This window comes from Ambystoma mexicanum, chromosome 3q (assembly GCF_040938575.1).
Source record: "Ambystoma mexicanum isolate Mex_15411 chromosome 3q, UKY_AmexF1_1, whole genome shotgun sequence".
In the NCBI taxonomy this organism is placed as follows: Eukaryota; Metazoa; Chordata; class Amphibia; order Caudata; family Ambystomatidae; genus Ambystoma; species Ambystoma mexicanum.
This window is the reverse complement of record NC_090926.1, coordinates 1,278,095,205-1,278,106,818: the sequence shown is the minus strand read 5'-3', so window position 1 is coordinate 1,278,106,818 and position 11,614 is coordinate 1,278,095,205. Positions and strand designations below refer to the sequence as shown.

Below are 11,614 nucleotides of genomic sequence, written 5' to 3'. Positions count from 1 at the left end.
AGGTTGGTGGGGGGCAAACTTTGGTGATGAAGGGTGTGAGGTAGGGAGGGCAGGGAAGTACATCACTGGAGGTTCCTCTGGGGTTGTTGGTCGTTGTGTTGTAGGCTTCATTTGAGGATCTTTAATGGTTGAACTTTCTCCCCTCTAGCCGGTCAGATTGACCACACATGGGTGCTTTGGACTTCCTGGGGGGAACACCCAGCTTCATGGGGGGCATTTGGAGGTGTGACAGGTGGGAGGTCTGATTGGTCCATGTCTCAAATGAGGATCACGCTGGTGGACAGGATTGACTTCTTGATCTTCTGGCCTGCTCTGGTTTTGCTCCTTTGCGGCCCTCCGCCATAGTGTTTCCAAGCGTCTCACATAGTGTTTCCAAGCGCTTTCCATTAATGTGGGGAAAAGGCTCTCTGCAAACGAGTCAACAAAGGCCTTTTTGGTGAATTTCAAATGCCTCCAGCCACCCTAGCACCACTACTGAAGACTGCCCATTTGAACTCCTATGCTACCAAAAGGTGAGCCAGTGGGTACTTTCAAGAGACCTGCTGCTTTGTGTGTGGCTGTAAACCATTGCAGGAGAAGTTTAATTCCGTCACTCTTCCAGTTTTTCTTTTATTTGTTACTTTTTTCAAGCTGGATGGTGGCACTTTCTTCCTACGTGACTTCAGAGCGGTCTGCTTGTGAGTTAATGGATTTGTGGAATTTTTGTATCTGCTTTTTGTATCTGTTTTGGTTTTTATGTTTCCCGACTTCTTGTTTCGTGTTACTACGTCGCCTGCCTCTCTTTCCTCCGCTTCTCGTGTGGTGTCTTAATCCTACTCTCTCTTTTTCCCTCTCGCTCTATATTAATTCCTTTCCAGCCCGGCTGCTGTTTTTGTTCCTTCTTTGGAACAAAAACAAGTTGGAAAGTTGCTGTGTGTTGAGCCGTGGTGAGTCTCGCCGCAGTTTTGGGAAATCCCACACAAGCTTTCGTGACCAAACTTCCGCTGCTCGTGCAGTCTTAAAAGCTCTGCACAGCCCTCGCATCTCAGAACAAGAGGAGGCAGAGACTGAGGAGGAAGTACAGCACTCAGAGGAGGCCCAGAGGCTGAAGAGAAAGTACAGCACTCAGAGGAGGCCCTGAGGCTGAAAGGAAAACACAGCACTCAGAGGAGGCCCAGAGGCTGAAAGGAAAATACAGCACTCAGAGGAGGCCCAGAGGCTGAAGAGAAAGTACAGCACTCAGAGGAGGCCCTGAGGCTGAAAGGAAAACACAGCACTCAGAGGAGGCCCAGAGGCTGAAAGGAAAATACAGCACTCAGAGGAGGCCCAGAGGCTGAAGAGAAAGTACAGCACTCAGAGGAGGCCCAGAGGCTGAAAGGAAAACACAGCACTCAGAGGAGGCCCAGAGGCTGAAGAGAAAGTACAGCACTCAGAGGAGGCCCTGAGGCTGAAAGGAAAACACAGCACTCAGAGGAGGCCCAGAGGCTGAAAGGAAAATACAGCACTCAGAGGAGGCCCAGAGGCTGAAGAGAAAGTACAGCACTCAGAGGAGGCCCAGAGGCTGAAAGGAAAACACAGCACTCAGAGGAGGCCCAGAGGCTGAAGAGAAAATACAGCACTCAGAGGAGGCCCTGAGGCTGAAAGGAAAACACAGCACTCAGAGGAGGCCCAGAGGCTGAAGAGAAAATACAGCACTCAGAGGAGGCCCAGAGACTGAAAGGAAAACACAGCACTCAGAGGAGGCCCAAAGACTGAAAGGGAAACACAGCACTCAGAGGAGGCCCGGAGGCTGAAGAGAAAATACAGCACTCAGAGGAGGTCCGGGAGCTGAAGTGAAAACACAGGGTGCCGAGGAGGGTCACCGCACCCAGAGGATAGAGCAAAACTTCGGGCTCAGGGGAGGCGCAGAGGCTGCAGAGAAAGCCCCCACTGCAGAGGGCCAGAGGCTAAAGGAAAGACTCGTCGTCAGAGGAGGCCCAGGTCCAAGTCCCAACCTTAGATTGGACCCTGCCCCAGGGGAGTAAGGCCCTCCTTAGGGCACGGCGTGTGCGCCGCGTCTGTCAGACAATGACAATGGAGAGCCCCACACCTGTCCGGGACCCTGAGAGTCAGGAGCCCGCCAGCAGGGGGGTCCGGAAGATGGACATCTGCATGCTTGTAGCCATCGCCCTCCTGACTTCAGGCCTGGCCGCCTTCGCTGCATTCTTCCTCTTCAGTGACCGCCACCCACCCTGCCACGCTCACGCGCATCACCACGGGGGGGCTCTGGTGAGTGTCCGGCCAGCTCGGCGCAGGGAAGGGGGGGGGGGCAGGTACCCGGGGCTGCGGGAGCACAGCGCTGTGAATATGGGGCTTAGCCAATGCAAAGCAACAAGAAGAGACTGGCCAGGAGTGCAGTGGCGGTGGCATCACTGTGGGAGTCTGCGAGGCAAAGGACAGGGCGCGGGGACATCGCCGAAAGACAGAGTGTGGCAGCGAGAAGAGAGGGCGAATGCGGCAGCTGGCAGGGAGCGTGAATTATGAAAACATCGAATGTGGCGCTGGGAGAGAATGTGGCATGGAGAGGGAATGTGGCATGCAGAAACAATGCGGCAGGGAGAGAATGTGGCAAGGTGGCAAAATATGGCATGGGAGAGATTGTGGCATGGGGAGAGAATGTGGCAGGCAGAGAGGATGCATTATGGATAGAATGTGGCATGGGGACAGACGGTCGCCTGGAGAGAAGAGGTAGAATGTGGCAGGGAAGAAGAATGAGGCAGGCAGAGAGGATGCATTATAGGTAGGTGGAATGTGGCATGGGGAGAGAGTGTGGCATGCAGAAACAATGCGGCAGCGAGAGAATGTGGCAAGGCGGCAGAATGTGGCATGGGGGAGAATGTGGCATGGAGGGAAGAGTTAGAATGTGGCAGCAGAGAGGATGCATTATGGAGAGAATGTGGCATGGGACAGAAGGTCGCCTGGAGAGAAGAGGTAGAATGGGGCAGGGAGAGAATGTGGCAAGGTGGCAGAATGTGGCATAGAGAGGGAATGTGGCATGCAGAAACAATGCAGCAGCGAGAGAATGTGGCAAGGCGGCAGAATGTGGCAGGGCGAGGGAATGTGGCATGCAAAAACAATGCGGCAGGGAGAGAATGTGGCAAGGTGGCAGAATGTGGCATGGAGAGGGAATGTGGCATGCAGAAACAATGCGGCAGCGAGAGAATGTGGCAAGGCAGCAGAATGTGGCATGGGAGAGAATGTGCATGGGGAGAGAATGTGGCAGGCAGAGAGGATGCATTATGGAGAGAATGTGGCATGGGGACAGAAGGTCGCCTGGAGAGAAGAGGTAGAATGTGGCAGGGAAGAAGAATGAGGCAGGCAAAGAGGATGCATTATAGGTAGATGGAATGTGGCATGGGGAGAGAGTGTGGCATGCAGAAACAATGCGGCAGCGAGAGAATCTGGCAAGGTGGCAGAATGTCGCATGGGGGGAGAATGTGGCATGGAGAGAAGAGTTAGAATGTGGCAGGCAGAGAGGATGCATTATGGAGAGAATGTGGCATGGGGACAGAAGGTCGCCTGGAGAGAAGAGGTAGAATGTGGCAGGGAGAAAATGTGGCAAGGTGGCAGAATGTGGCATGGAGAGGGAATGTGGCATGCAGAAACAATGCAGCAGCGAGAGTATGTGGCAAGGCAGCAGAATGTGGCATGGAGAGGGAATGTGGCATGCAAAAACAATGCGGCAGGGAGTGAATGTGGCAAGGTGGCAGAATGTGGCATAGAGAGGGAATGTGGCATGCAGAAACAATGCGGCAGCGAGAGAATGTGGCAAGGCGGCAGAATGTGGCATGGGGAGAGAATGTGGCATGTGGAGAGAATGTGGCATGGAGAGAAGAAAAAGAATGTGGCAGGCAGACAGGATGTATTATGGAGACATAGCATGTGGCGCTGGGAGTGAAGGTGGCATGGGGAGAGAGTGTGGCATGCAGAAACAATGCGGCAGCAAGAGAATGTGGCAAGGCGGCAGAATGTGGCATGTAGAGGGAATGAAGCAGCTGGGGAATGTGGCAAGGAGATAGAATGTGTCAGGGGGAGAAGAAGGAGAATGCGGCATGGGGAGAGAATGTGGCATGGGGAGAGAATGTGGCATGGGGAGAAAATGTGGCATGAGAGGGAATGTGGCATGGAGAGAAGAAAAATAATCCGTCACGCCGAGAGGATGCATTATGGAGACATAGAATGCGGCAGGGAGAGAATGTGGCAAGGCGGCAGAATGTGGCATGGAGAGGGAATGTGGCATGGAGAGAAGAGATAGAATGTGGCAGGCAGAGAGGATGCATTATGGAGACATAGAATGTGGCATGGGGAGAGAATGTGGCATGGGGACAGAAGATCGCCTGGAGAGAAGAGGTAGAATATGGCAGGGAAGAAGAATGTGGCAGGCAGAGAAGATGCATTATAGGTAGATGGAATGTGGCATGGAGAGAGAATTTGGCATGGGGCGAGAGTGTGGCAGGGAGAGAATGTGGCAAGGCAGCAGAATGTGGCATGGAGAGGGAATGTGGCATGGAGAGAAGAGATAGAATGTGGCAGGCAGAGAGGATGCATTATGGAGACATAGAATGTGGCACAGGGAGAGAAAGTGGCATGGGGAGAGAATGTGACATGAGAGGGAATGTGGTATGGAGAGAACAGATAGAATGTGGCAGGCAGAGAGGATGTATTATGGAGACATAGAATGTGACATGGGGAGAGAATGTGGCATGGGGCCAGAAGGTCGCCTGGAGAGAAGACGTAGAATGTGGCAGGGAAGAAGAATGAGGCAGGCAGAGAAGATGCATTATAGGTAGATGGAATGTGGCATGGGGAGAGAATGTGGCATGGGGAGACAGTGTGGCATGCAGAAACCATGCGGCAGGGAGAAAATGTGGCATGGAGAGGGAGTGTGTCATGGAGAGAAGAGATAGAATGTGGCAAGCAGAGAACTATGGAGACATAGAATGTGGCATGGGGAGGGAAGGTGGCATGGGGAGAGAGTGTGGCATGCAGAAACAATGCAGCAGGGATAGAATGTGGCATGGGTCGAGAATGTGGCATGGAGAGGGAATGTGGCATGGAGAGAAGGGATATAATGTGTCAGGAAGAGAGGATGTATTATTAACACATCGAATGTCGCACTGGGAGAGAAGGTGGCATGAGGAAAGAGTGTGGCATGCAGAACAATGCGGCAGGGAGAGAACGTGGCAAGGCGGCAGATTGTGGCATGGAGAGGGACTGCAGCAGCTGGAGAATGTGGCAAGGCGATAGAATGTGTCAGGGGGAGAAGAAGGAGAATGTGGCATGGGGAGAGAATGTGGGATGTGAGAGAATGTGGCATCCAGAAACAATGCGGCAGGGAGAGAATGTGGCAAGGCGGCAGAATGTGGCATGGAGATGGAATGTGGCATGCAGAGAAGAGATAGAATGTGGAAGGCAGAGAGGATGTATATTGGAGACATAGAATGTGACACGGGGAGAGAATGTAGTAGGCAGAGAGGATCCATAATGGGGAGAGAGAATGTGGCAGGGAGAGAATGTGTACAGTAGAGGGAAGGAAGGTTGTAACAGGGTGACAAAATATGATTGTTTGAGTGAACGTGTGAGGTGTTTACTAGCAGTGAGATGAACATGTGATGTTCACAGCTCTCTAAGGGAGGCAGTGGAAGGTGTCATACAGACCCAATAATCTAATGTCCTCTCGTTTCCCCTCCACAGGGCAGCGCTCACCTCGTCGCCGAAAAAGGTACAGTCTATGACCTTTATTGTGGATACTCAGGGCTGTCTCTGCTCTCTGTGATGGGTACTTAGGGGTTATCACTCCTCTCTGTGATGTGTGTCTAGGTGATGCCCTTCCTCTCTGTGTTGTGTGCTCAGGGATGTATGTCCTCTCTGTGATGGGTACTTAGGGGTTATCACTCCTCTCTGTGATGTGTGTCTAGGTGATGCCCTTCCTCTCTGTGTTGTGTGCTCAGGGCTGTCTCTCCCCTCTATGATGGGTACTTAGGGGTTATCACTCCTCTCTGTGATGTGTGTCTAGGTGATGCCCTTCCTCTCTGTGTTGTGTGCTCAGGGCTGTCTCTCCTCTCTGTGATGGGTAGTTAGGGGTTATCTCTCTTCTCTGTGATGTGTCTAGGCAATGTCACTTCTCTCTGTGTTGTGTGCTCAGAGCTGTCTCTCCTCTCTGTGATGGGTAGTTAGGGGTTATCTCTCTTCTCTGTGATGTGTCTAGGCGATGTCACTTCTCTCTGTGTTGTGTGCTCAGAGCTGTCTCTCCCCAGTGTGATGACTAGTTGGGGGTTATCACTCCTCTCTGTGATGTGTGTCTAGGTGATGTCCCTCCTCTCTGTGTTGTGTGCTCAGGGCTGTCTCTGCTCTCTGTGATGGGTACTTAGGGGTTATCACTCCTCTCTGTGATGTGTGTCTAGGTGATGCCCTTCCTCTCTGTGTTGTGTGCTCAGGGCTGTCTCTCCTCTATGTGATGGGTACTTAGGGGTTATCTCTCCTCTCTGTGATGTGTATGTGGGTGATGTCACTCCTCTCTGTGTTGTGTGCTCAGGGCTGTCTCTCCTCTCTGTGATGGGTACTTAGGGGTTATCACTCCTCTCTGTGATGTGTGTCTAGGTGATGCCCTTCCTCTCTGTGTTGTGTGCTCAGGGCTGTCTCTCCTCTCTGTGATGGGTAGTTAGGGGTTATCTCTCTTCTCTGTGATGTGTCTAGGCGATGTCACTTCTCTCTGTGTTGTGTGCTCAGAGCTGTCTCTCCCCTTTGTGATGACTAGTTGGGGGTTATCACTCCTCTCTGTGATGTGTGTCTAGGTGATGTCCCTCCTCTCTGTGTTGTGTGCTCAGGGCTGTCCCCCCTCTCTGTGATGGGGAGTTAGGGGTTATCACTCCTCCCTGTGATGTGTGTCTAGGTGATGTCCCTCCTCTCTGTGTTGTGTGCTCAGGGCTGTCCCTCCTCTCTTTGATGGGTAGTTAGGGGTTATCTCTCCTCTCTGTGATGTGTGTCTAGGTGATGTCCCTCCTCTCTGTGTTGTGTGCTCAGGGCTGTCTCTCCTCTCTGTGATGACTAGTTGTGGGTTATCACTCCTCCCTGTGATGTGTGTCTAGGTGATGTCCCTCCTCTCTGTGTTGTGTGCTCAGGGCTGTCTCTCCTCTCTGTGATGACTAGTTGTGGGTTATCACTCCTCCCTGTGATGTGTGTCTAGGTGATGTCCCTCCTCTCTGTGTTGTGTGCTCAGGGCTGTCTCTCCTCTCTGTGATGGGTAGTTGGGGTTATCACTCCTCTCTGTGATGTGTGTATAGGTGATGTCCCTCCTCTCTGTGTTGTGTGCTCAGGGCTGTCCCTCCTCTCTGTGATGGGTAATTAGGAGCTATCACTCCTCTCTCTGATGTGTGTCTAGGTGATGTCCCTCCGCTCTGTGAGTGCTTGTCAGGGCTATCTTTTATCATTTATTTTTCAATTTTGCAGGGCTCTTAAAAGCTGCCCTGTCATCTCCCCTGGTACTTGTGATGAGGGCCTCAGCGCCTAGATGCAGTAAATTCTGCAGGTGGCGCGTTATAAATGCTACATCACCCATCCCACATCTCACACCACTCCGTGATGTGTTTCAGAGGATGTCTCTCCTTTCTCTGATGGGAGTTCAGGGATATGTCTCCTCTCTGTCAGGGGAGTTCCAGACGTGTCTCTTGTTACTGGATGTGCAGGTATTTCGGGGCTATTTAGGTGCTGTCCTCCATTTCTGTGATAGGCAGTCAGCAGTGATCTCACCTCATTGCACTGGTTCTCACTGTGATATCTTCCTCTGTCTTAGGTGTCCAGGTGATCTCCCTCTTCTCTAGGGGAGCTGGGCAAAGGCTGCATCTCCTCTCCCTGATGGAGTTCAGGGCTGATCTTTTCCCTCTAGGTGATGTCCTGCTCAGTGGTTATTTCTCCTCTGAGGGCTGAGTGTGCAGATACTATCTTTGTAAGATGTCTAGGTGATGTCCCTCATTCCTGTGATGACCATTCAGGGGTTATCTGTCCTTACTTCCGCTGTGTCTGTGTTAGATGTCCATGCCATCTCCCTCCTCTCTAGGAGAGATGGCCATGTGTTACCACTCGTGTCTGTGATGTGCGTGTCCATGTGAGGTCTTCGTGTATGTGACGTTTTTCTCTCCCTCTACTTTGGATGAGTCTTCTCTTGTGGTCCCTCACATCTAGCCCTTTGAGCCCCGGCACCCCAGTAACCCCTTGTTTTCCTTCCTTCTCTTGTGTCTGCAGGGGTCTTGAAGAATGGCGTGGTGAGCTGGCTCACTGACGACCACAGTGGAGGCCTGATCCAACACCCGGACTACGAGTACCAGAGTGACACCAACCGGCTGCAGGTCAACAAGGAGGGTGTCTACTATGTCTACACCCAGCTGTCCGTCAGATGCGTGTCGCAGTGCGACAAAGGGGGTAAGGTCACCCTATCCATTCACCGGGACAACGCGGACTACGACGAATACACTGTTCTGACCGTGACTCTTCTGCTGCCCGCCTTCTCAGACTCCCCCAACTTCACGGAGCAGTCCAAGTTTTCAGCCACCATGATAGAGCTGTCTGAGAAGGACCATCTCTTTGCCAAAATAGAGTTCATAGGAGAGACAGAGCAATGGCAGCTGGCCGACATGAAGGACAACTTCCTGGGGATTTTCCCCACGAGCCGGATGATAAGGCCCACCGACTGACCTGAGACCTGCACCTCCTTCTTTAGGAAGGCCTCTCTAACGACTCTCTGGCCAGCAGATGGCAACTCAGCAAATTGCTGAACACCCCTTCCTGGTATTGGCTGATGATATTGACTCTTAAACAACACAGATTCTGGTTGGTCAGGCACTGTTGTTATGTTTTTTGTGTGAAGCACTACTTGTACAGGAGCAAATATTTAATTCTTCCGAGGAAAACTGGAGTTTTTATTATGTTTATTTATTGAGAAAAGGATAATGAAGTGTAGGCTCAAAGAGCTTGATCTGGGTCTTGCGAAAGGGGTGTTAATGTCCATTCCTGAAAAGCAACCAGGACTTAGAGTCACAAGACAATGGAGTCCGAGTGGAAACAGTAAATGCTCTGTAGGCGAAAGAAGGCAATGGTACTGTGTTCTGGCACTGGTTGTTGGGATGTACCTCCAGGTGACCACTCTCCCCCCAGGATGCTTCAGAGTAGGGTGGGATGCTGGTTCTGGCTAACTGGTCTCCAGTCCAGGACTCAGGCTGCTCCCTCTTGCCATCTGACTAGCTTATTCTAGCAAATAGCCCACAGTCTAGCAATCCCTTGCCACGTGACCTATTTTCCAGTGCCCTCAGGTCATTTGATCTATGGCCAGGCTTTGGCCGTTTGTCCATCCACCGACTGAGAGTTATAGACAGGCCATTGTTTCAAAGGACCAGAAGCCGTGATGGACCTTAGCGTGTGTACTCTCTGACTGCAATTGGGATAATGTATGTCATGACCAACGCACAGCACTAGCCAGGTTCAGCCTCTCAATATCGTGTGCTCCCACCAGCCACTTGGAATCTTTACATGATGTCCGCAGGTACGGGCGTCGCTGATGTATGTACATAATGTACACTAGCTCTACAGGGAGTTCCCTGACTGCACTCATCCTACAGAGGAGCATAGCAGGATATGGCATGGCGGGCACAAGCCCTTACCACCCATTCAAAGCACCACACCATGAGTGCACCACTGAACGCCATGGGTGCATGCTGTAATCCCCCACACACATGCACCCTAAGAGCCTTCTGTGTCAGGTTTGCCCTCTCTCCATTATTAATCAGATGTATCCTTCATAGAACCCACTGTCCCTATGTTTCCAAGAACTCTCTGTACCTCCTCTTGTTGCCCACCCTCACTCTATGCCACACTTTCCACCCCGTCTCTCACCAGGCCTCCCCTTCTTCTTATCCCATTTCTTTTCTCCCCTAACCTCTACCTAACCCTACCCTACTTATGTACCCACCTATCTTTGGCACAGAGACAGCTTTGCCACTTCTCGTGGGTGGAGTGGTATCTTCCTCCCCCTCTTGTAGGAGTGGTGGCAAGCGTCTTCATCTTTCGTTGAGACAGTGACACTTATCACCAAACCATGTTGTTGTGGTGGCACCCACTTCCATATCTTGACCAAGTGGCGCGTGTCTCCACCCGATGTTGGCGTAGTGGCGCGTGTCTCCAACTCCCGCAGACATCATGCCACACCTCCCTGTCTCAGTGATACAGTGGCAGGGGTGTCTCTGTATCTCCTTGCCACAGTAGCGTGTACCCCAGCGCGCATGAGTGCAGACCCCTTCAGCAATTTCTCTCTATGCGATGCAAAATGTTTTCCCATGGGAACGACGCTAGGTCATGTAGATTTCATTGGAAATCAAAAAAAGCTGCAATACTTTCTACATTGAAACTATGTGTGTAATACGTGTTAATTTATTTATTATTGGTGCATTAATAAAATAATATAAAGATGTTTTGTGGTGATTTTCTGTTTTTCATAGACAAGTCCAGACTCATCCTTTGGTAATAGTATGAATATGAACATAGCCTATTAGCTCGAGGTGTAGCTGCTCAGATGATAAGGCCATTGGCGAGACACTGATGTGTGGCTGTGCAACAATACATTGCGACACCACGCTTAACATAGGGAGTCCCCCCAATCAAGATGGCCCACAGCACATTATTGTTGTTCAGCTAGCCCTGTCTATGACTCATATAGAGCCACGTAGATCCCTACCCCTGTGCCAACAATGAGACAAGAACCAGGCTGGGGTACAGAAGTATATATATTTATTTAAAGTATATGTTCATTTAATATTTGCACTCAATGGTTACACGCAGCACCTTCTCTGTGGCACAAAACAAAACTCTTATACAAAACGCACTTTTTCCTTTTTGTCTCAGGTACACAGGCCAAATAAACAGGTACAAACTCTTGTCCCCCAGGACCTGTTTTATGTCAAAATTAAATAATACCTTGGCACATTACTAGAGCATGAATATTACCCGATAAGGTTTATATTTAAAACAGCTGCACAGTTTTGGCTTTCAAAGCAACAGTTTGCAGATTTTAGTTTCTCTGCACACTTAAAAACGCTAGCAGTTTTGAAATCACACAGACTTTTGAGAATACTTTTGATTGATAGAACCCGTTTTCCTTCTTCACCCCAAAGCAATACACAATATTTCTTCTATCAGGGGCACTTACTCACTCAGGAAAGAGTGGACAACCCCAGGCTTCGGTTATATTCAGGAGCCCTCTGTTTAAAGGCAAGGTCTGGGGAGTGAGGGCAGTTAGGAATTTCGTTTTTGGGCAAGGGCACTCCTTTTCATTAGAGAAGTCTGGGGTTGACAGGAAAAATAGATGTACCCAATTACTTTGAATGACTAAAACTTAACTTATCACTAGGAAAGAGGGCAGAGGTTTTAAACTCCTCCAAACCTCCCTGTGTCAATCTATATAGGAGTTAATAAAATTATTATTCAGTAAAATATGACAATGGTCTACACAGTTTGACCCCACCCATTATTAAGGGAAAATATGAAGGCAAGCAGATCCCCCACACACTTGGTTTTGTTTGGATTAATCTACTTACATTGGATTTCTCTA

At 50.5% G+C, this 11,614-nt stretch overlaps 1 protein-coding gene across 1 annotated transcript; it reads left to right on the top strand.

The window, feature by feature from the left end:
• The first annotated feature begins 1,046 nt into the window (after nt 1-1,046).
• TNFSF9 (TNF superfamily member 9) lies at nt 1,047-10,477 on the top strand. Its single transcript, XM_069604334.1, has 3 exons — nt 1,047-2,247; nt 5,713-5,740; nt 8,260-10,477. Exons 1-3 carry the CDS (start codon nt 2,047-2,049, stop codon nt 8,706-8,708), a joined length of 678 nt encoding a protein of 225 aa, XP_069460435.1. The 5' UTR covers nt 1,047-2,046; the 3' UTR covers nt 8,709-10,477.
• Nucleotides 10,478-11,614: the final 1,137 nt, after the last annotated feature.

What these genes read in the sequence shown, in the direction of transcription:
- TNFSF9 (XM_069604334.1), top strand. Translation starts at nt 2,047, where the DNA reads ATGACAATGGAGAGCCCCACACCTGTCCGGGACCCTGAGAGTCAGGAG. An exon ending in ATCACCACGGGGGGGCTCTG is followed by an intron (nt 2,248 to 5,712) that starts GTGAGTGTCCGG and finishes TCCCCTCCACAG; the next exon opens with GGCAGCGCTCACCTCGTCGC. An exon ending in TCACCTCGTCGCCGAAAAAG is followed by an intron (nt 5,741 to 8,259) that starts GTACAGTCTATG and finishes TTGTGTCTGCAG; the next exon opens with GGGTCTTGAAGAATGGCGTG.